The sequence below is a fragment of the Schistocerca gregaria genome, chromosome 4 (genome assembly GCF_023897955.1).
Source record: "Schistocerca gregaria isolate iqSchGreg1 chromosome 4, iqSchGreg1.2, whole genome shotgun sequence".
NCBI lineage: Eukaryota > Metazoa > Arthropoda > Insecta > Orthoptera > Acrididae > Schistocerca > Schistocerca gregaria.
This window is the reverse complement of record NC_064923.1, coordinates 654,728,872-654,754,695: the sequence shown is the minus strand read 5'-3', so window position 1 is coordinate 654,754,695 and position 25,824 is coordinate 654,728,872. Positions and strand designations below refer to the sequence as shown.

At 45.2% G+C, this 25,824-nt stretch overlaps 1 protein-coding gene across 1 annotated transcript in view; it reads left to right on the top strand.

Moving 5' to 3' along the window:
- Positions 1-25,824, top strand: part of LOC126267403 (protein amnionless) — a 122,890-nt gene that overhangs the window by 75,331 nt on the left and 21,735 nt on the right. The window contains exons 5-6 of the mRNA XM_049972631.1: positions 1,996-2,214; positions 19,758-19,917. Of these exons, the coding sequence (XP_049828588.1) occupies positions 1,996-2,214; positions 19,758-19,917 (379 nt within the window). The remainder of the gene's footprint in view (positions 1-1,995; positions 2,215-19,757; positions 19,918-25,824) is intronic.

Genomic DNA, 25,824 nt, shown 5'->3' with positions numbered 1-25,824 from the left:
AGGCAAAAACCGCTGCTCTCGGCCGTTAAGTGAAAGCCTTTGGTCACTGCATTGTCTGCGGTGAGAGGTAAAGCCTGAAGTATGGTATTCTCAGCACACTGTTGACACTGTGGATGGCGGAATACTGAATTCCCCGACGATTTCTGAAATGAAAAGTCCCATGCGTCTAGCTCGAAGTGCTACTCCGCATGCAAAGTCTTTTAATTCCTGTTGTGCTGCCTTAGTCACGTCTGAAACCTTTTCACGCGAATCTCGTGAGTATGAGGGTCACCTCAAAAGAAAAGCACACAATTTTTGTAAAAATACAGATTTCATTCTCCATATGTGAAAGTTTTACAGTGTGTAGATACATCCTTCCCGCTTGTTTTCAAACTTAGTTCAACCTGTTCCCGTGAGTGGCGCCGTCACAGCATGTCTTCAAGATGGCTGCTACACTTGACGTTCGTCGGAAGCAATGTGCTGTCATAGAATTCCCGTGCTGTGAAAACGAGACAGTAGGAAACATCACAACAGGTTGAAAAAGGTGTCTGGAGATGCTGCTGTCGATCGCTGTACAGTTAGTCGGTGGGCAAGCAGGTTACGTGATGAAAGCGGGCACGGCAATATTGAGGATTGTCCTGCCAACGGCAGGCCTCGTACTGCACACACTCCAGACAATGTGCAGAGAGTTAACAAATTGGTGACTGTTGACTAACGCATCACAGTGAATGAATTGTCACGCTGCATTGGGATAGGGGAAGGAAGTGTTTGCAGAATACTGAAAGTGTTGGCGTTAAAAATGGTTTGTGCCAGATGGGTTCCCAGGATACTGACAGTGACTCACAAAGAAAAAAGAAAAATGATATGCAGCGAACTTTTGGAACAGTACTAGAATGGTGGAGATGAATTTCTTGGAAGAATTGTGACAGGTGATGAAACATGGCTGCATCATTTTTCACCAGAGATGGCGAGGCAATCGATGGAGTGGCATTCTACAAATTCACCCAAGAAAAAAAAAAAAAAAAAAAAAAAAAATCAAAGCCACAACTTCTGCTGGGAAAGTTATAGCAACGGTGTTTTTCGATTTCGAAGGAGTCTTGCTTGTGGAAATCATGCCAAGTGGAACCACCATAATAAATTCTGATGTATATGTGACGACACTGCAGAAACTTCAAGGTCGACTGAGTCGTGTTCGACCACATCGGCAAAAGCACGACAATGGACGACCACATGTCAGTCAAAAACCCGTGGAAGCGATCAAAAACTGGGATGGACATCACTGAAACACCCGCCTTACAGTCCTGACCTGGCTCCAAGTGACTATCATCTCTCTGGGAAACTGAAAGGCTCTCTTCGTGGAACAAGGTTTGAAGATGATGACTTCCTTGTCCACGCTGCCAAACAGTGGCTCCAATACGTTGGTCCAGAATTTTAGTGCGCTGGCACACAGGCGCTGGTTCCAAGATGGCGTAAGGCAGTTGAGAGAGATGGAAATTATGTGGAGAAATGAAAATATTGTTCCTAAATGATGTATCTACACACTGTAAAACTTTCAAAAATGTAGAATAAAAGATGGGTTTAAAAAAATAGTTTGCATTTCTTTTAGAGTGACCCTCGAAAAATGGCAGCTGCGCCAATGCATTGCCCTTTTATGCCGGCCGCTGTGGCCGAGCGGTTCTAGGCCCTAAAGTCTGGAACCGCGCGACCGCTACGGTCGCAGGTTCGAATCCTGCCTCGGGCATGGTTGTGTGTGATGTCTGTAGGTTAGTTATGTTTAAGTAGTTCTAAGTTCTAGGGGACTGATGACCTCAGAAGTTAAGTCCCATAGTGCTTAGAGCCATTTGAACCATTTACTTGAAGGAGTGATGAATTAGATATTCCTTGTGTAGGCGATACTACCGCCATGTGTATATGAGCTTGTCGCTACCCCACCTCAGTATAGATGGACTTTCGCGTTACTCTTCCCCCCGGCAGTAGAGAATAGCAGGCATATTGTGAGTTGGACTGTGTTTGCAGGGGCGTACCTGCTGTTGGACGTGGACATGGGCGCGTTCTGGCTGCAGCGGCTGCGGCGCACGCTGGCGCGTTTGCTGCCGGAGGGCGTGGTGCCCTGGGCGTCCAACGTGGACGTGACCGCCCACAGCGCGCTGGTGCAGCTCGTGCTGGCCGACGCTCAGGGGTTCTCCGGCGCCAGCGCAGACGCCGCCCAGGACCTGGCCGACGCCCTGCTAGCAGGTGCCCGCGCAAACTCTTCCTCAGGAATTACAGGAATTCGTTACGTACGACCAACTTCGTAACGGAGCTGAAAGTAAACTCTGAACCAACCAGCTTAGCGCCCGCTGCTTGGCACGGTCTGCGCAAATATTTTTGTGTTGCTCTAATTGTTTTTTAGTGTTGCTCACTAATTGCTACACCTTCACTCTAATTAAGACCATAGAAGCGTAGTCTTTTCCAAATGTACTTCTGTCCAAAAGGCGGTTCTGGTAGCTGGAGTCCAAGGTTTTTGTTAATCACAAATTTTCCGTTCTTGTGGTGATACACTACTGACCATTAAAATTGCTACACCAAGAAGAAATGCAGATGATAAACGGATATTCATTGCACAAATATATTATACTAGAACTGACATGTCATTACATCTTCACGCAATTTGGGTGCGTAGATCCTGAGAAATCAGTACCCAGAACAACCACCTCTGGCCGTAATAACGGCATTGATACTCCTGGGCATTCAGTCAAACAGAGCTTGGATGGCTGCTCATGCAAATTCAACACGATACCACAGTTCATTAGAAGTAGTGATTGGCGTATTGTGACGAGCCAGTTGCTCGACCACCAGTGACCAGACGTTTTCAGTTGGTGAGAGATCTGGAGAATGTGCTGGCCAGGGGAGCAGTCGAACATTTTCTGTATCAAGAAAGGTCCGTGTAGCACCTGCAACATGCGGTCGTGCATTATGCTGCTGAAATGAAGGGTTTCACAAGGATCGAATGAAGGATAGAGCCACGGGGCAAACGGCTATGAGCACTATGGGACTCAACTTCTGAGGTCATCAGTCCCCTAGAACTTAGAACTACTTAAACCTAACTAACATAAGGACATCACATACATCCATGCCCGAGGCAGGATTCGAACCTGCGACCGTAGCGGTCGCGCGGTTCAAGACTGTAGCGCCTAGAACCACTCGGCCACCTCTGCCGGCAGCCACGGGTCGTAACACATATGAAATGTACGGTCCATTGTTCAAAGTGCCTTCAATGAGCACGAGAGGTGACCGGGACGTGTAACCAATGTCACCCCGTACCATCAGGCCGGTATCGCCATGACGAATACACGCTTCCAATGTGCGTTCACCGCGATGTCGCCAAACGCGGATGCGACCATCTTGATCCTGTAAATAGAACCTGGATTCATCCGAAAAAATGACGTTTTGCCATTCGTGCACTCAGGTTCGTCGTTGAGTACACCGTCGCAGGCGATCCTGTCTGTGATGCAGCGTCAAGGGTAACCGCAGTCATGGTCTCCGAGCTGATAGCCCATGCTGCTGCAAGCGTTGTCGAACTGTTTGTACAGATGGTTGTTGTCTTGGAAATGTCCCCATCTGTTGACTCATTGATCGAGACGTGGCTGCACCATCCGTTACAGCCATGCGGATAAGATGCCTGTCATCTCGACTGCTAGTGATACGAGGCCGTTGGGATCCAGCACGGCGTTCCGTATTACCCTCCTGAACCCAACGATTTCATATTCTGCTAACCGTCAATGGATCTCGACCAACGCGAGCAGCAATGTCGCGATACGATAAACCGCAATCGTGATAGGCTACAATCCGACCTTTATCAAAGTCGGAAACGTGATGGTACGCCGCCTTACACGAGGCATCACCACAACGTTTCACCAGAAGACGCCGGTTAACTGCTGTTTGTGTATGAGAAATCGGTTGGAAACTTTCTTCATGTGAGCACGTTGTAAGTGTCGCCACCGGCGGAAACCTGTTGTGAATGCTCTGAAAACCTAATCTTCTGCATACCACAGCATCTTCTTCCTGTCGGTTAAATTTCGCGTCTGTAGCACATCAGCTTCGTGGTGTAGCAATTTGAATGGCCGATAGTGTATTTCCATAGAAACTTTCATCCCCTAACACTAATTTCTGTATATTTAACTGAGAAGTGAAAGAGCAGTTTTCATAGATTTAGCGTTATTTTTCTTTTAATTTAAGGAAGTATTTTCTTAAAAATTTTCATCCCCTAATTCACACTCTCAGGGGTTGAATTTACAAAAAACAGTCAAACGTGTATATTTTCCTGATAGGGATAGCAAATTTTCATAGATTTAGCGTTGAAAATGCTTTCATAATAAAATAATTTCACAAAGCATTTCATCCTCTATTCCACTCGCAAATGGAGCTGAATTTCCAAAACCACTGAAACAAGTATTTTATATTTCTGACCGAGAAGTCATATACCAATTTTCATAGATGTAGCCGTAAAAATGCCTTAGTTATTCTTTAATAACGAATTATTTTCAAAAAAAAAAAAAAAAAACCTTCACCTGTTATTGTACTCCTTAGTGGCTGAATTTCCAAAGATCCTGAAACGCACTTTTTTAAATTTCTAACAGAGTAACCAGATACCAATTTTCGTAGTTTTGGTTTCGAACTTCACCCCTTGGGAGTGGAATTTGTAATAATCCCTTCTTAAACGATGCTTACAGTGTAAGATCCACATCCGCTGCAAATTTCAACTTTCTATCCTTGGTGGTTTTGACTGGGCAGTGATGAGTCAGTGAGACATTGCCCTTTATACAATACATATACACTATTTGAGCAAAAGTATCCGGACACCACCAAAAATGTGCGTTTTTCACATTGTGCTACTATCTACTGCCACGTACTCCATATCAGCGACTTCAGTAGTCATTAGACATCGTGAGAGAGCAGAATGGGGAGCTCCGCGGAACTCATGGACTTCGAACGTTGTCAGGCGACTGCGTGTCGCTTGTGTCATACGTCTGTACGCGAGCTATCCACACTCCTAAACATCCCTAGGTCCACTGTTTCCGATGTGATAGTGAAGTAGAAACGTGAAGGGACACGTACAAAATCATACAGGCCGACCTCATCTGTTGACTGACAGAGACCGCCGACAGTTGAAGAGGGTCATAATGTGTAATAGGCAGACATCTATCAAGATCGTCACACAGGAATTCCAAACTGCATCAGGATCCATTGCAAGTAGTGTAGTGCCACTGTGTAGTCCCAGCACTAAAATTCGGAGGTGGTGGTGTTATGGTGCGGTCGTGTTTTTCATGGAGGGGGTTCGACCCCTTTTTGTTTTGCGTGACACTATCACAGCACAGGCCTACATTCGTGTTTTAACCACCTTCTTGCTTCCCACTGTTGAAGAGCAATTCGAGGATGGCTATTGCATCTTTGGTTCAAATGGCTCTGAGCGCTATGGGACTTAACAGCTGAGGTCATCAGTCCCCTAGAACTTAGAACTACTTAAACCTAACTAACCTAAGGACATCACACAACACCCAATCACCACGAGGCAGAGAAAATCCCTAACCCCGCCGGGAATCGAACCCGGGAACCCGGACGTGGGAAGCGAGAACGCTACCGCACGACCACGAGCTGCGGACGCTATTGCATCTTTCAACACGATCGAGCACCTGTTCATAATGCACGGCCTGTGACGGAGTGGTTAGGCGACAATAATATCCCTGTAATGGACTGGCTGCACAGAGTCCTGACCTGAATCCTATAGAACATCCTTGGGATGTTTTGGAACGCCGACTTCGTCTCAGGCCTCACCGACTGACATCGATACCTCTCCTTAGTGCAGCACTCCGTGAAGAATGGGGTGGCATTCCCCAATAAACCTTCCACACCAGATTGAACATATGCCTGCGAGAGTGGAAGCTGTCATCAAGGTGGGCCAACACCATACTTAATTCCAGCATTACCGATGGAGGGCGCCACGAATTTGTAAGTCATTTTCAGCCAGTTTTCCGGATACTTTTGACCACATTGTGTAGATAGATAGCCGACGTTGTGTCTCCATTTGTGAGTTGGGCAATGCTGTTTGCATATGTTCTCTAAAATGGTTCAAATGGCTCTGAGCACTATGGGACTCAACTGCTGTGGTCATCAGTCCCCTAGAACTTAGAACTACTTAAACCTAACTAACCTAAGGACATCACACACATCCATGCCCGAGGCAGGATTCGAACCTGCGACCGTAGCAGTCGCACGGTTCCGGACTGCGCGCCTAGAACCGCGAGACCACCGCGGCCGGCACATATGTTCTCTATCCCGCCAACATACCCGAAGGGTTATTACAAGCTTAGACTTTGGTGTATTCTCACTTAACGGCAAGAAGGGCTGCCAGCGCGGTAAGACGACCGCCAAAGCGACGTACACCTCAGCGACGTCACCAAAATTTCGACCGCTACCTTGAGACACCGAAATATTGAAGAGCTTCCTCTTAGCCATAATCCGTGGTCAACATCAGCTAATTTCCTATGCCTACAAACCTGAAGAGGATGCATGTTTCCTTTTTAGAGTCAGCTGGGAGGGCTGTTACTCAGACAGTAACTAAACGCCGCCAGACCTGCAGTTTGGCGTCTAGGCGTCCACTACGAGCAATGGTACCGCTTAGTACTAGGCTGCGGATAAATTTTGAGTTGAAGATAAACCAGAATGGAATGTGATCAGTGGTAGCGGGTCCTCTTCACCGTTGAGTGCAACACTTTTCTGTCGCCTGATGATGAATGTGTAATGAAGGCATCATCGTATATAACAGACAAGCAGGGTTCAGCGGGGAGGTGAGTCTGTCGTGGTCTGGGGCAACATCATGTGCGGATGTTCCCTTTTAGCATAATGGGGGTTGCTTACCAGGCAGCTTTCTTATAAAGTATAGTTACATGTTGTCAAACCAGTCGACTGACTTTGTACCGTCAGCTCCCCCATATTTACGGCTGCGACATACTTTAGACGCCTTCTGTCCGACCATGGGAAACTCTTACTCAGGTTTTCTTAAGTCCTTTTACGTACTTTAAGAGCTAGCACAGATGACCAAGTAATAAAATGTGAACAGAAACATATTCATCCAATGTTATACATGTAACACTTCTGCTACTCTCATTGTATATCTGCCAACACACCAGCAAAGAGAGGAGTACCATTGTTCTTGTATTGTTTCTATGTCTACTGCACACTTCGGTGAAAACTTTTCACCTGTGCACAAGTTTTCGCTACACACGCTCATAATCATCTGGTAGTCCAACATCCACCGCTGCCATATCTCGTACCACCGAGCCTGACGCCGACACCTCTGGGGTCCCATGTTGTCTCCACCCACCGAGTATAATCTAAAAGATTCAGAAAACCTGCAGTTTATGGAACTAAACTATAGAGGATGATTTAACCATGTTGCAGAGAGTCAAACGATGTACAGACAAAAGTTAAAGGTATTTCAAAGTTATGAAAACTTTTTCACGTAAATCACCGGCCGCGGTGGCCGAGCGGTTCTAGGTGCTTCAGTCTGGAACCGCACGACCGCTACGGTCGCAGGTCCGAATCCAGCCTCGGGCATGGATGTGTGTGATGTACTTAGGTTAGTTAGGTTTAAGTAGTTCTAAGTTCTAGGGGACTGATGACCTCAGATGTTAAGTCCCATAGTGCTTAGAGCAATTTTTTTCGCGTAAATCAATATTTATAGGGCTATGGCTACTTTTCATAGCTCATAAATGGCAAGTCAGAAGAACATTAAAATAATTCATTCATGCGTATAATGATTACATTGTTCAGATTTCATGGAGCTGCTTCGTCCAAACAAAGCATGTTGGTCGCAAGATCCGGTAACTGCATCGAGCAAAAGCCAGTCATAGGTTTGGAAAGTGTACTCTCCCAGGCTTGGCCAGCACAGCTTCTATGCGATTGTGGCGCAGCTTTGCTTGTACCTGTCTGCCACCTACTGTAAACACCAACCAAGAAGTCTTCCAAGCGGCTGCTTGTTTTGTCGTCCGCTCATGGCTGCACGTTCAGGCCACGGGCGACTTCCATAAATTGCGCCTGTTAACGAAAAAATATTTGACGTGATTTATTGACTAAATCATACGGCAGTATCGTCTGTAAATTATTTGCACTTTCTTGTGGCGTCGTTTCTGGACACGCCGTAAAAACAGTCTGTATACACCGCGGTGACAAAAGTCATTGAACACCACCTAACATCATGTCGGACCTCTTTTTGCCCGATGTAGTGCAGCGACTCGACGTGGCAAGGACTCAACAAGTCGTTGGAAGTGACCTGCAAAAATATTGAGCCACGCTGCCTCCGTAACTGTCGATAATTGCGAACTTGTTGCCGGTGCAGGATTTTGTGCACGACATGACCTCTCGATTATGTCCCATGAATGTTCAATGGGATTCACGTTGGGCTATCTCGATGGTCAATCCATTTGCTCGTACTGTCCAGAATGTACTTCAACCAATTGCGGACACTTGTGGCCTGGTGACGTGGCGCCCAGTCATCCATAAAAGTTCCATTTTTGTTTGAGATCATGAAGACCATGAACGGCTACAAATGATCTCCAAGTATCCGATCATAACCATTTCGTGTCAATGATTCACTCCGTTTCATGTAAGCACGCCCACACCATTATGGAGCTACCACCTGCTTGCACAGTGCCTTGTTGACAACTTGGGTCTATGGCTTCGAGGGTACGCGCCACACTCGAACGCTACCATCAGCTCTTACCAATTGAATTCGGGACACATCTGACAGACGATGGTTTTCCAGTCGTCCAAGGGCCAGTCGACACGGTCACGAGTCCAGGAGCGGCGCTGTAGGTGATACCGTGCTGTTAACAAAGGCACTCGCATCCGTCGTCTGCTGTCATAGCCCATTAAATACAAATTTCGCCGCTCTGTTCTAACGGATACATTCGTCGTACATCCCATATTGATTTTTGCGGTAATTTCACACGGTGTTGCTTGTCTGTTAACGCTGAAAACTTCAGGCCACCATCGCTGCTCCCGGTCGTTAAATGAAGATCGTCGGCCACTGCGTTGTCTGTGGTGAGAGGTAACGCGTGAAATTTGGTATTATAGGTACACTCTTGACATTGTAGGTCTCGGAGTGTTGAATTCCTTGACGATTTCCGAAATGGAATGTCCCATGGGTCTAGCTCTAACTTAGCATTCCGAGTTCAAAGTCTGTTAACTCTCGCCTTTCGGGCTCAATCAGATCAAAAACCTTTTCATATAAATCAGCTGAGTACCAATGACAGCTCTGCCAATGCACTGCCCTTATATACGTTGTGTACGCGATACTACCGCCCTCTATATATGTGCAAATTGTTACTCCATGTCTTTTGTCACCAGAGTATACATTCTCCAGAGAAGGAATATAGAGATGGATGGAACGATGAGATCCTACACTTCATGTGGTTCAAAAATACCCTGTAATCTTTATAGGACACGCTTTTCTTGGTCGGCCTATTCAAATCCGACAGAGACAGGCAGGATACCTGTACACTTGGAACTCAGCACCCTACAGACACATACGCCAGCGCCCCAGCTTTTAAGTCACCAACAAGCAGCCTCTCTGCCCGTCAATCTTTCGTATATACAGAACAGGGTGAATCACCTCATTTCCTGGTTAGACCTGCATAGTTTGCTGTACTGGATTGATCTGACTTTACCTCGTGACAGTCACGTACTGTATCCCTAGACTTGACTTACAACGGCTAGGCTATTCAGAGTTGCCAGCTTACTTTTTATACGTGTTTGCTTCATTTTGGGTATAAAAATGGTTTAATAAATTCCTTTTTGAAACGGACCTGTAATAAATAAGCATCATTAGTCAGCAAGACAAGTACCCTCTGAGTGCCATCATCCACAGCGTTGGCAGCGCCTGTGCAGTGTTCCCGTTTTTTCTCTGCACAGACCCCACAAGTGTCGCGGTACACCGGTACTAGCCAGCCAGTTTCCTATACGCCGTTGTGCTATAGGGAGAAGGAAATTTATTTTGTACTCATAGATCGAGAAAACACGTCAACATTTTGCAGTGTGCACGCAGCTTATCATTTCTCTTCCCTCGAGTGCTTCGAATGGCCTCAAATCTAGTGCGCACAATTGGACAGTAGCATTCTCTTAATCCCTTCTTTCATTTCAGGCGGTACTATGGGAACAGATACACTACTTGTCATTAAAATTGCTACACCACGAAGATGTCGTGCGACAGACGCGAAAGTTAACCGACACGAAGAAGATGCTGTGATATGCAAATGATTAGCTTTTCAGAGCATACACACAAGGTTGGCGCTGGTGGCGACACCTACAACGTACTGACATGAGGAAAGTTTCCAACCGATTTCTCATACACAAACAGCATTTCACCGGCGTTGCCTGGTGAAACGTTGTTGTGATGCCTCGTGTAAGGAGGAGAAATGCGTACCATCACGTTTCCGACTTTGATAAAGGTCGGATTGTAGCCTATCGCGATTGCGGTTTATCGTATCGCGGCATTGCTGCTGGCGTTGGTCGAGATCCAATGACTGTTAGCAGAATATGGAATCGGTGGGTTCAGGAGGGTAATACGGAATGTCGTGATTGATCCCAACGGCCTCGTATCACTAGCGGTCGAGATGACAAGCATCTTATCCGCATGGCTGTAACGGATCGTGTGGCCACGTCTCGATCCCTGAGTCAACAGATGGGGACGTTTGCAAGACAACAACCATCTGCACGAACAGTTCGACGACGTTTGCAGCAGCATGGACTATCAGCTCGGAGACCATGGGTGCGATTACCCTTGACGCTGCACCACAGACAGGAGCGCCTGCGATGGTGTACTCGACGACGAAACTGGGTGAACGAATGACAAAACTTCATTTTTTCGGTTGAATCTAGGTTCTGTGTACAACATCATGATGGTCACAACCGTGTTTCGCGACATCATGGTGAACGCACGTTGGAAGCATGTATTCGTAATCGCCATACTGGCGTATCACCTGGCGTGATGGTATGGGGTGCCATTGGTTACTCGTCTCGGTCACCTCTTGTTCGCAATGACGGCAGTTTGAACAGTGGACGTTACATTTCAAATATGATACGACTCGTGGCTCTACCCTTAATTCGATCCCTGCGAAACCCTACATTTCAGCAGGATAATACACGACCGCATGTTGCAGGTCCTTAACGGGCCTTTTTGGATACAGAAAATGTTCGACTGCTGCCCTGGCCAACACATTCTGCAGATCTCTCACCAATTGAAAACATTTGGTCAATGGTGGCCGAGCAAGAGGCTCGTCACAATACGCGAGTCAGTACGCTTGATGAACTGTGGTATCGTGTTGAAGCTGCATGGGCAGCTGTACCTTTACACGCCATCCCTGTTTGGCTGAATGCCCAGGAGTATCAAGGCCGTTATTACGGCCAGAGCTGGTTGTTCTGGGTACTGATTTTTCAGGATCTAAGCACCCAAACTGCGTGAAAATGTAATCAGATGTCAGTTATAGTATAATATATTTGTCCAATGAATATCCTATCTTGCTCCTGAGATGCCTTCCTCTTCATCTGTCTCTATTAGCCACGCAGTCTCCTTTTCCTTTATATTTTCCTTAATTATGTTTGATCATGTCTCTCTATTCTTCTCCTCCCTTCACCATGAGTCTCCCTCATACTCCCTGCTGCCAGCACTCCTATCTAAAATCTTTCTCTTCAATAATGTATTCTTCGAGGTGTACCTTTCTAATTGTTTATCTCACTTTTTGTATTAGATGTAGTTTAACATGCCTACTAAAACATATGACTGTAAAATAAGTAGAATGCCTGGTTAGATGTAAGAGAGGGCCTGATGGCCCTAATCTTGCCATGTTAAATAAATAAATAAATAAATAAAAATAAAATAAAAATAATATATTTGTCCAATGAATACCTCCCCCCCCCCCCCCCCATGAACCATGGACCTTGCCGTTACTGGGGAGGCTTGCGTGCCTCAACGATATAGACAGCCGTACAGTAGGTGCAACCACAACGGAGGGGTATCTGTTGAGAGGCCAGACAAACGTGTGGTTCCTGAAAATGGGCAGCAGCCTTTTCAGTAGTTGCAGGGGCAACAGTCTGTATGACCGACTGATCTGGCCTTGTAACACTAACCAAAATGGCCTTGCTGTTCTGGTACTGCGAACGGTTGAAAGCAAGGGGAAACTACAGCCTTTATTTTTCCCGAGGGCATGCAACTTTACTGTATGATTAAAGGACGATGGCGTCCTCTTGGGTAAAATATTCCGGAGGTAAAATAGTCCCCCATTCGGATCTGTCAGATCTGTCGGGACTGTCAGATCCCTTAATCGAGCAGGTAAGTTAGAAAATTTAAAAAGGGAAATGGTTAGGTTAAAGTTAGATATAGTGGTCATCAGTGAAGTTCGGTGGCAGGAGGAAAAAGACTTTTGGTCAAGTGAATACAGGGTTATAAATACAGAATCAAATAGGGGTAATGCAGGAGTAGGTTTAATAATGAATAAAGGAATAGGAGTACGGGTAAGCTACTACAAACAGCACAGTGACGCATTATTGTGGCCAAGATAGACACGAAGCCCACACCTACTACAGTAGTACAACTTTCTATGCCAACTAGCTCTGCAGATGATGAAGAAATTGATGAAATGTATGATGATATAAAAGAAATTATTCAGGTAGTGAATGGAGACGAAAATTTAAGTCATGGGTGACTGGAATTCGAGAGTAGGAAAAGGGAGAGAAGGAAACATAGTAGGTGAATATGGATTGGGGGTAAGAAATGAAAGAGGAAGTCGTCTGGTAGAGTTTTGCGCAGAGCATAACTTAATCATAGCTAACACTTGGTTCAAGAACCATGAAAGAAAGTTGTATACATGGAAGAACCCTGGAGATACTAGACGATATCAGATGGTATATATAATGGTAAGACGGAGATTCAGGAATCAGGTTTTAAATTGTAAGACATTTCCAGGGGCAGATGTGGACTCTGACCACAATCTGTTGGTTATGAACTGTAGATTAAAACTGAAGAAACTGCAAAAAGGTGGTAATTTAAGGAGATGAGACCTGGACAAACTTAAAGAACCAGAGGTTTCACAGGGTTTCAGGGATAGCATAAGGGAACAACGGACAGGAATGGGGGAAAGAAATACAATAGAAGAAGAATGGGTAGCTTTGAGGGATGAAATAGCGAAGGCAGCAGAGCATCAAATAGCTCAAAAGACGAGGGCTAGTAGAAACTCTTGGGTAACAGATGAAATATTGAATTTAATTGATGAAAGGGGAAAATATAAAAATGCAGTAAATGATGCAAGCAAAAAGGAATACAAACGGCTCAAAAATGAGATCGACAGGAAGTGCAAAATGGCTAAGCAGGGATGGCTAGAGGACAAATGTAAGGATGTAGACTCTTATTTCACTAGGGGTAAGATATATACTGCCTACAGGAAAATTAAAGAGACCTTTGGAGAAAGGAGAACCACTTGCATGAATATCAAGAGCTTTGATGGAAACCCAGTTCTAAGCAAAGAAGGGAAAGCAGAAAGGTGGAAGGAGTATATAGAGGGTCTATACAAGGGCGATGTACTTGAAGACAATATTATGGAAATGGAAGAGGATGTAGATGAAGATGAAATGGGAGATATGATACTGCGTGAAGAATTTGACAGAGCACTGAAAGACCTGAGTCGAAACAAGGCCCCTGGAGTAGACAACATTCCATTAGAACTACTGACAGCCTCGGGAAAACCAGTCCTGACAAAACTCTACCATCTGGTGAGCAAGATGTATGAGACAGGCGAAATACCCTCAGACTTCAAGAAGAATATAATAATTCCAATCGCAAAGAAAGAAGGTGTTGACAGATGTGAAAATTACCGAACTATCAGTTTAGTAAGTCACAGCTGCAAAATACTAACGCGAATTCTTTACAGACGAATGGAAAAACTGATAGAAGCCGACCTCGGGGAAGATCAGTTTGGATTCCGTAGAAATATGGGAACACGTTAGGCAATACTGACCCTACGACTTATCTCAGAAGCTAGATTAAGGAAAGGAAAACCTACGTTTCTAGCATTTGTAGACTTAGAGAAAGCTTTTGACAATGTCGATTGGAATACTCTCTTACAAATTCCAAAGGTAGCAGGTCTAAAATACTGGGAGCGAAAGGCGATTTACAATTTGTACAGAAAGCAGATGGCAGTTATAAGAGTAGAGGGACATGAAAGGAGAACAGTGGTTGGGAAGGGAGTGAGACAGGGTTGTAGCCTATCCCCGATGTTATTCAATCTGTATAAGGAAACAAAAGAAAAGTTCGGAGTAGCTATTAAAATTCCATGGAGAAGAAATAAAAACTTTGTGGTTCGCCGATGACATTGTAATTCTGTCAGAGACAGCTAAGGACCTGGAAGAGCAGTTGAACGGAATGGACAGTGTCTTGAAAGGGGATATAAGATGAATATCAACAAAAGCAAAACGAGGATAATGGAATGTAGTCGAATTAAGTCGGGTGATGCTGAGGGAATTAGATTAGGAAATGAGACACTTAAAGTAGTAAAGGAGTTTTGCTATTTGGGAAGTAGAATAACTGATGATGGTCGAAGTAGAGAGGATATAAAATGTAGACTGGCAATGGCAAGGAAAGCGTTTCTGAAGAAGAAAAACTTGTTAACCTCGAGTATAGATTTAAATGTCTGGAAGTCGTTTCTGAAAGTATTTGTATGGAGTGTAGCCATGTATGGACGTGAAACGTGGACGATAAATAGTTTAGACAAGAAGAGAGTAGAAGCTTTCGAAATTTGGTGCTATAGAAGAATGCTGAAGATTAGATGGGTATATCACAAAACTAATGAGGAGGTATTGAATAGAATTGGGGAGAAGAGGAGTTTGTGGCACAACTTGACTAGAAGAAGGGATCGGTTGGTAGGACATGTTCTGAGGCATCAAGGGATCACCAATTTAGTACTGGAGGGCAGCGTGGAGGGTAAAAATCGCAGAGGGAGACCAAGAGATGAGTATATTAAGCAGATTCATAAGCATTTAGGCTGCAGTAGGTACTGGGAGATGAAGAAGCTTGCACAAGATAGAGTAGCATGGAGAGCTACATCAAACCAGTCTCAGGACTGAAGACCACAACAACAACAACAACAACAACCAATGAATACCCACCCGTTTATCATCTGTATTTCTTCTTGGTGTAGCAATTTTAATGGCCAGTAGTTTAGATATGGTGGTTACTGCATAAACTGCAAGATCTATTTTTCCTTTACGTAGAGGTATATTCCTTAAGGACGCTATTGTATAACACTTACTTTTTTGCAACTGCTGCTATTTTTCTTACTCATTGCCTTGTTACGTGATTTACAGCGTATGAAACACTGGTAGAATATGCAGTATCCCCAAGATAAAACCGTAAGCTCATTATATTCATTCTGGATCTACAACTGCAGCAGTACTTTAAATTGGCAGTTTATGTATGTACTATATGCAGCCAGTCGCTTTTCGAACTCGATAAGATTTATTGAACCACTAACTAGTGTTCTAGCCACAGCAGGCTCAGAATCAGATAGCAGTGTTACGGGAACATGCACTGTCCATTGCTGCCAAGGCGACGACGACAGCCCCCTCTTTATGGTCCGGGGCATGGCTTTACGATGCAGCCCGAAAACTTATTTTCAGTACAGTGATGCAGTTTCCATCGCGGTATTCCTATCGGTGTCGTAAGAACACCGACCACACAATTCTTAGATTTCATTGGTCGTAAAATACCACTGGCCGATATTAGGAAAGATGGCGGGCACTTAAGGAAGACTACTGATGCGTTGCAGGGCTGTTAGCACCCACGTAGCGAACTACGAACGCTATGTTGGATTGCGGAAGCACAATAGAACTGCATTACCGGAGCACTGCTGCGATTGTGGGTAGCCTATTAATTTTCAGAGACGATGAGTAGACATGATCTGTATGTGCCAGATAGCAGTGGTTGTGCACCTGCAAATTAAGAGAGGCAATTGAAATCGTTAGGCAGCACTACATAGCGGCATTACCAGAGAAATGCCACGCTTGTGGGCAGCCTATTTATTTCCAGAGAGGATGAGAACAGAGTACCTGTACTTGCTAGTAAGCAGTGGTTGTGCACGGGCAAATTAAGATGGGCAACTGAAATCGATAGGCAGCACAACATAGTGGCAATACCACAGATATGCCACGATTGTGGGCAACCTATTAATTTTCAGAGAGGATGAATACAGAGTAGCTGCACTTACTAGTTAGCTGTGGTTGTGCACGTACAAATTAATTATGTAATTGAAATCGTTAGGTAGGACAACGGAGTGGCATTACCAGGGCACTGCCTCGATTGTTGGCGGCCTATTAATTTTCATAGAGGATGAGTACAGAGTATCTGTACTTGCTAGTCAGCAGTAGTTGGACACGTGTAAATTAGGAGAGGCAACTGAAATCGTTAGGGATCGGAAAAGAGCGTCATTAGCAGAGCACTGCAACGGTTGTGGGCAGCCTGTTAACAGAGGATGAGTACAGAAGTCCTGTACTTCCTAGATAGCAGTGGTTGTGTGGAGCACTGCTGCTGTTGTGGGCAGCTTGTTAATTTCCTGAGATTGTGGGTACAAAGAACCTGTACTTGGTAGATAGCAGAGGTTGTGTTCATGGGGATTAGGAGAGGCAATTGTAATCGTTAGGGAACAGAAAGGAGCGTTACTAGAGCGCTGTCACCATTGTTGGCAGCCTATTCATTTTCAGAGAGAATGAGTACAGAAGACTTGTACTTGCTAGATAGCGGTGGTTGTGCACGTGGAGCTTAAGAGAGGCAATTGAAATCGTTAGGCAGCACATCATAGCGGCCACGATTGATGGCAGTCTATTAGTTTTTTGGAAGGATGAGTAGAAGGGAAGGGTACCTGCATGATGGCACTGGTTGCGCTTGTGCTAATTAAGAGAGACAACAAAAATCTATAAGCAGCTTAACAACATCGAGAGAGAGGATGCTACAGGCTGCCGACATCCTGGTTGCCGCTCCTTCCAACATGACAGGCCGTGTGTGATCGCACGGCAATCGCTTAACCAGACGCTGCTGTGACCGGCCAAACAAACAGCATAGGCGGAACGAGCGTCGTTTCTCCTCTACTAACAGCAGGGAAACGCGGTCTACACAAGCTTATCGCCAATTTGTCTCGGGAAATCAATAGCAACAGTCCGCGTGTACCACCTCCATCCTGTCTCTAGTAAGACCGATCGATGATATTTTATAGCCAATAAAGTACAAGAACTGTGACGCTGGCGGTCTTGTGACATCGTTAGGAATCCAGTGGACTGAAGTAGTTATATTACAGCTAGTCACTGCCCCGAGGAATGCAAATGCAACTGGCCGGACGTCACTTATTTTAATACACTACTGGCCATTAAAATTGTTATATCACAAAGATGTCGTGCTACAGACCCGAAATTTAACCGACAGGAAGGAGATGCTGTGATATGCAAATGATTATCTTTTCAGAGCATCCACACAAGCTTGGCGCCGGTGGCGACACCTACAACTTGCTGACATGAGGAAAGTTTCCAACCGATTTCTCATACACAAACAGCATTTCACCGGCGTTGCCTGCTGAAACGTTGTTGTGAGAAAGAGAAATGCGTACCATCACGTTTCCGACTTTGGTAAAGGTCGGATTGTGATCTATCGCGATTGCGGTTTATTGTATGGTGACATTGCTACTCGCGTTGGTCGAGATCCAATGACTGTTAGCAGAATATGGAATCGGTGGGTTCAGGAGGGTAATACGGAACGTCGTGGTGGATCCCAACGGCCTCGTATCACTAGCAGTCGAGATGACAGGCATCTTATCCGCATGGCTGTAACAGATCGAGCAGCCACGTCTCGATCCCTGAGTCAACAGATGGGGACGTTTGCAAGACAACAACCATCTGCACCAACAATTCGACAACGTTTGAAGCAGCATGTACTATAAGCTCGGAGACCATGGGTGCGGTTACCCTTGACGCTGCATCACAGACAGGAACGGCTGCGATGGTGTACCCAACGACGAACTTGTGTCCACGAATGGCAAAACGTCATATTTTCGGATGAATCCAGATCCTGTTTACAGCATCGTATGGTCGCATCCGTGTTTGGCGACATCGCGGTGAACGCACATTGGAAGCATGTTTTCGTCATCGCCATACTGGCGTTTCACCCGGCATGATGGTACTGGGTGCCATTGTTTACATATCGCGGTCACCTCTTGTTCGCATTGACGGCACTTTGAACAGCGGTCGTTACATTTCAGATGTGTTACGACCCGTGGCTCTACCCTTCATTCGATCCCTGCGAAACCCTACATTTCAGCAGGATAATGCACGGCCGCAAGGTTGCAGGTCCTGTACGGGCCTTTCTGGATACGGAAAATGTTCGACAGCTGCCCTGGCCAGCACATTCCCCAAATCTGTAACCAACTGAAGTCTGGTCAATGGTGACCGAGCAACTGGCTCGTCACAAAACGCCAGTCACTACTCTTGATGATCTGTGGTATCGTGTTGAAGCTGCATGGGCAGCTGTACATGTACACGCCATGCAAGCTCTGTTTGATTCAATGTCCAGGCGTATAAAGGGCATTATTACAGCCAGAGGTGGTTGTTCTGGGTACTGATTTCTCAGGATCTACGCTCCCAAATTGCGAGAAAATGTAATCACGTGTCAGTTCTAGTATAATATATTTGTTCAATGAATACCCGTTTATCACCTGCGTTTCTTCTTGGTGTAGAAATTTTAATGGCCAATAGTGTATTATCATTGTAAGTATTTTATATGAAGTCACGACAATCTCTCTCTCTCTCTCTCTCTCTCTCTCTCTCTCTCTCTCTCTCTCTCTGTGTGTGTGTGTGTGTGTGTGTGTGTGTGTGTGTGTGTGTGCGTGTGAGCGCGCATGCGCGGTTTGTGTTGTGGCGGCCCGGCGGAAGTGGCCGAGCGGTTCTGGGCGCTACAGTCTGGAACCGCGCGCCCGCTATGATCGCAGTTTTGAATCCTGTCTCCGGCATGGATGTGTGTAATGTCCTTAGGTTAGTTAGGTTTAAGTAGTTCTAAGTTCTAGGGGACTGATGACCTCAGATGTTAAGTCACTTAGTGCTCAGAGCTATTTGAACCTTTTTTTTGTCGTGCCTGTTTCCCGCCAGATGCAAGTCTTTTTAGTTGACCCCATTTAGGCGAGTTTCTTGTCAGTGGCTATGAAATAATGAGGAAAACACATCACCCACTCACCGATCGAAGAAAATCCCCTTACCGTCCGACTAGCGAACCGCGGCCCCTTCGGTTTGCATCCAGCCATGCTGTCGTCACGGCAGTAGACCCGGAAGGATATTTATGAGACTGAAATAGGCCAAGAAAGGCTATATATTTATAAGAACGGTATTCTGAACCTTCTCTGTCAATCGCTTGAATGGATGAAGTATGAACTTGGAGTCCAGAAGGCAGGTATCATTCGTTCCAAAGTGCACCAGAAATCGTCGTTGGTTGTACCCTGTTCTTTCATTAAGTGCCGGAGCAGCCTCTCCAACACGACAGGTGAGGTCATCAGCGACATGTGGTGTAGCGAGAATTAAACAGGATCAGTTACCACTGTTTAAAAAAATGTACGGCTGATAGCGTTAACATACGATCAGCCTCCAGCTTTGGGGTGTTCGTGACCTGACAACGCGAGGAGGGGTTAACTTGCCAGAGTGGGTGGCTTCGCGTGTTGCAGATCCGAATCTGGGAGTGCTGGCGGCGTCGGTGCAGGCGTCGGGCCCCGAGCTGCGCGGCGGTGCCGCCCTGGCTCTGTTCGCCTTCATGGTGGGCGCGCTCGCCGCCGTGCTGCTGCTCATGGCCGGGCTCTTCTTCCTCTTCGTCTACCGACACGGACAGTGAGTACCGCCGCTACCGCACATACCCTCCTAAGACCCTCTCCGCACTGCATGCGCTCGCGAAGTAAGGTGTCCCATAGCTGTTGTAGCTCGTCCTCGATATCTTGGATATTGGCAGTGGGACGGAGTTGTCGTCCGAATTGGTTCCACCTACTGTAGCACCCCACCAGCCACTTAGCTGGTTTTGGCGTGTGTTCACCCCAACTAATTGACTAACAGATCAACAGAGAGTGCAAAACTGCCACAATATCGGATAACGCAAAAAAGTAATATCGCCCTGTGACACCTGATTGAACTGCAGTGGCAGTTTCGACATTAATTTATTCAGAATAGATCACTTTTAATTAAAAAGGGGTGCACATTGATGTTATATTCAGCTATTGAACACCATATGCAAATGTTGAACATAAAATTAATTAAGAAAGTGACTTGCGATTTCAACTACTTGATTGAAAACAGATGCAGTCGATTAGCACAAATTTATTTTAACTCCCGACCTTCAATCATTACATTACAAGACTCTCCTATCGGGCAGTGGTAATAAATTGCGTTTGCAGGGAGTAAAGCGCGATAACTCAAAAGTAATTCCTATCGACTGACCCAGGCTTAATGCGAAGTGCGAGAAGAATTCTACAATACACGGCCCATGAAACTCTCGTGGGAACTTTGCCAACGTGATCCAACAAATTAATCAGTGGCCGGAGCGGGTGCAATATCACCGAATTCAGCGTGGCGGACCGGCGTCGTTGTGTGGACGTCGGCCGACCTCGTGGTGCTGCAAGGCGCGCTCGTCTACTCACTCCAAGCTATCTTGCTCAGTACATAGCTGAGCCAAAACTTTCTATCTCCAAGCTCAATCGTTCCATTCGCTAAGTCCTAAACTGCAGACATGCTCACTCTTTCTCAGGCAATCTGAGTAAAGAACGTCACGTCCGCACTCTAGGCAAGCTGGGAACAGAAGACCTCTACGGAGACTTCTCACAGTCCGCTCTTCCCCTCTGTTTCCCCTCTAGCAAAATCACTTACGACAATTGCAGCGCAAGTCGCGTTAATTATGCGTCGCTTCCCAGTGCCAACCAATGCCTGCTCTAGGAAGCGAACAAATTCCCACAAAATTTCCCTTCCTCTCAGCTTCTGTTATTTAGCTCTTCCCAGGCCACCCATCAAGGTTAGCGTCTGCACAACACCAAGTTTTCCGGAATTCTGACTCCCAGGAGAGTACTTCAAATTCCTCAGTACTACATTCCCATTCATTCTGTCACTCTCCACCTGCTTTGCTTCAGACTCTGCGGACCGTGAATTCAGTGTGAAGTTGCTATAGTCACGAACATGCATATTTTGACCTCTGTTGACCACTCCACCATAGCTTTGCACTGCTTTTTTCGCATGTTTCACATAAAACGGGACGACGGACATTTATCAACAGGCGTACAAGTTCTCTGTCTGTTTCCCGGTACACCGGCATTGAGTCGGGGTCAACCACCCACTCACTGTCACTCATCTTAAGGTGGCTGGAGGCCGCGCACCGCTACCGCTTTCTCAGAGCTTGAGCCGCCCTAAGCTGCCTACTGTCGCTTCCCTTAGCCGCTCCCCCGGCGGCCACGGTCAATTCTGAGTACTTCCCTGAGGTAAACTAGCCTCCAGTAAATTGACGCGTTTCCATAAAGTTTTCATGTCATGTGAATTACTTTAAAACCATCACCCGACATTAATTATTCCAATACGTCCATACTATACCCTCTACAAGATGCATTGTGCCTTGTCAGTCATTTTGATCAGCCCTACTGTTCGCTCAACGTGAGTTAGGTGATCTTTAATGACTTCATGTAAGGGGCGTAGTTCTTGCCATCTTACACTACGTTCTGTCGGGGACAGAACTGGCGATCTCGCTGTCCGATGGCGTACCTTAACAACCAACAGACAATTCATAGAGGTAAGTTCTTGTGTGGCCTAACATTGTCCAGTGGAAAAACCGGATCGTGTCACTGCCGCACGATAGGTAACATGAGAGGACTTAGGATATCCGTGACGTACGGTTGTGCCATCATCGTTATCTCATTCACCACCAGGGGAGTGTCCCTTCAAAAATCAAGAGGCTACGAGAACTTAATGCATAAATACGGCGATCCTCCATTGTTGGGGTCAGACGTGGTCGACCAGAATCTTGACGACAACGCGTGCACTGACGTACCCACGCAGTCTAAATCAGGCCACTGTTATACCCGATTGCATCACGAATCTGGATATTGCAACGTTAGACTAGCGGGCCAGATGGAGACGACAATGAGTTCACTTCCAAACTCTGTCAGGTGCTGACAACACACGAGTTCGTGGCGTCAACGTGTCCTCAGTGATCACGCCACATCTGACGCTCTTCATGGCCCTGACGTACCCTACCAACATCGGTAACAACACTAAGCACGAACAACACTAATGCCCTCCAGTGACTATTCCACCTGTTATAGAGAACTGTAAGAAAGGCAGGAAATGATTTAGCTACTACAAAATATACGTATATAATATTGTATTGTTCCAGCTAGGATCAAATGACGACACTGATCTGTTAGCTCTTATGAGAACGAATTTTATCCTAACATTCACTTCACCATAGGACATCATCAAAATATACCCATTCATTTTCTTCATTTATGCACTACTAAAGTCAAAAGAAATCATTCGTTTTGAACTTATTGCAAACCTACAACAACTGATGTCATTATTTCTCAGAACTCTTGCCACCCAGAACAGCAAAACAAAGCATTTTTCCAAGAAATGACAAGCATATGGCTTAAATTAGGCCTTAGTAATTCAGTAAATATAAAGAACAGTATATATTGAGTCAAATTGCCTCCCAGAACGACTATCAATTTTCCGTAGCAGTTTTGATAAGATATGTAATTATGTAATTCTAAACTTGAGGTTCTTCAAAATCGAGGCAACATAGTGACGATGAAGTACGCAAGGTAAAATTCATCTCGTTTCCCTTTTACGAGAAAGTTTCTTATATGCGCTGATCTGTAACGCCTTTTATTTTGGACAAACAGGCAGAAACTTTAAAACTAGATTCAAAGAGTATACAGAAGTAGGGAGGAAAAATGCGGAAGACAAATCTACCTTCGCTTCACACTTATTTTCAAAACGATACAGTGTCACTAATGTTGCCAATATTCTCACGATTTCGCATTAAATGGGAAAAGGTACAGATATGTACAGTTTTGAGGAAACTGAAATCTACAATCTTGTGTAGCGCAATAAGAACGATATTCTTTGAACAAAAAAGCCTAAAACATTGTTTTCTGAATACCTTTCAGACTGTTTGCACATCAGGCCCATTTCTTGTACACAGCAGACCACGCTCAGTTCCTTATGGCCACATGTTGCATCAACATTATGTCTGCAGGCACAGATATCATCTGCTGTTTCCATTTGTTTACTATCGTTAGTTTCCAAATGGAGGTTTCGTTCATCATAGCTTCTCTGAGCGTCATCTGTTGTGCTTTCTCTTTTGGTAATAATATTTCTACATCCTTGATCCTTGCCAGTATTTTAAATTACAGTTCGTTTTGTTTTCTATTTAACTTTTAAAGCGTCATGTCAGTTTTTATCTCATTATTTGCTTCTGCCTCCTTGGCTGCCTGTCCCCTTCTGTCCCTGCTAGTAACTTTCGTCTGCCCTATTTACGTGCGATCTCCCTGCACGCCTCAGCCGTCTTCCTCTGTCCTCTCAGGACGCCTGACATATGTCGATTTCCTCGATAACTGTCGTGTTTTTACGGTGTTTGCTACAAGTAGTTTTTGACATTATTTAGTTTACATAACATATATTCATTTTAATAGTAGACGAGTTCACAATACGTTAGTTTTCAATTTATTTCTTTTATGAAGTGTACGGGCGAGTTCTTTTGAAAATTTATGTACTTGATTTGTTGTTGATGCTTATTGCTACATTCTTCGCCATTTGACTGATTCTGTTGTACTTTGTTGTTTGATACTACGTAGATACCACTAATAATTGCCTCAGACATCGAAACTCGTCGTGGTTGAAAATAAAAGTGCAAACGCTTCTCACATTTTCTTCAAAATTATTATCCCAGTTGCGGAATCATCACCAAGATGTTCCACATGCTGGTCACGGAATGTAATCATTTACATACTAGCCGACTGAGTGAATGTATAGAAAGTGAGATTGACATTTGGCCATGTCTTCTGGGTCCTAAGAAGTAGATATAATTCTTATAATTATTTATTTATAGAGGGTGTAATGGGTATAAGCGCAGATATTTTTATGGGTGACTGAGAACAGTGTACTGAACAAAATTACATCAGTATTTACTTCATTTGCGGACGAGTAAATGTAGCTATTAGGAGTAGTATGTTTTTAGATTGGTTAGTACTTCCAAGTACATATGGCAAGAGCAAACGATTAATGTTTATTTTCCCTTGGGTAGCATGTCCGATTCTGAAGTGTGGACGTGTGGACGCAAAACGAATAGCCTATACTGAGAGGTGTAGTCCACATAGCAGTGCAGTTACAACCGTGCAGAAAATATCAGGTAGCAAAAGTATGTGCCGTGCTTGTGGTAAGACAGTTCGATGCAGAGGAAAAACAACCACACCAATGTGTGTACATATTAAGGTATCGAATGTAAAATATATGAACTTATAATCGTTACACCTTGTATGTTCTTGTTGCATTATTTATACACTATTGGCCATTAAAATTGCTAGACCAAGAAGAAATGCAGATGATAAACGGGTACTCATTGGACAAATATATTATACTAGAACTGACATGTGATTACATTTTCAAGCAATTTGGGTGCATAGATCCTGAGAAATCAGTACCCATAAGGAACCACCTCTGGCCGTAATAACGAACTTGATACGCCTGCGCATTGAGTCGGAGCTCGGATGGCGTGTACAGGTACAGCTGCCCATGCAGCTTCAACACGATACCACAGTTCATCAAGAGTAGCGACTAGCGTATTGTGACGAGCCAGTTGCTCGGCCACCATTGACCAGACGTTTTCAGTTGGTGAGACATCAGGCTGGCCAGGGCGGAAGTCGAAAAATTTTCTGTATCCAGGAAGGCCCGTACAGTACCTGCAACATGCGTTCGTACTTTATCGTGCTGAAATGTAGGGTTTCGCAAGGATCGAATGAAGGGTAGAGTCACGGGTCGTAATACGTCTGAAATGTAACGTTCACTGTTCAAAGTGCCGTCAATGCGAACAAGAGGTGACCGAGACGTGTAACCAATTGCACCCCATACCATCACGCCGGGTGATACGCCAGTATGGAGATGACGAAATCACGCTTCCAATGTGCGTTCTCCGCGATGTCACCAAACACGGAAGCGACCATAATGATGCTGTAAACAGAACCTGGATTCATCCGAAAAAATGACGTTTTGCCATTCGTGCACCCAGGTTCGTCGTTGATTACACCATCACAGACGCTCCTGTCTGTGATGCAGCGTCAAGGGTAACCGCAGCATTGGTCTCCGAGATGATAGTCCATGCTGCTTCAAACGTTGTCGAATTGTTGGTGCAGATGGTTGTTGTCTTGCAAACGTCCTCATCTGTTGACTCAGGGATCGAGACGTGGCTGCTCGATCTGTTACAGCCATGCGGATAAGATGCCTGTCATCTCGACTGCTAGTGATACGAGGCCGTTGGGATCCAGCACGGCGTTCCGTATCACCCTCCTGAACCCACCGATTCCATATTCTGCTAACAGTCATTGGATCTCGACCAACGCTAGCAGCAGTGTCGAGATACGATAAACCGCAATCGTGATAGGCTACAATCCGACCTTTATGAAAGTCAGAAACGTGATGGTACGCATTCCTCCTCCTTACACGAGGCATCACAACAACGTTTCAGCAGACAACGCCGGTCCACTGCTG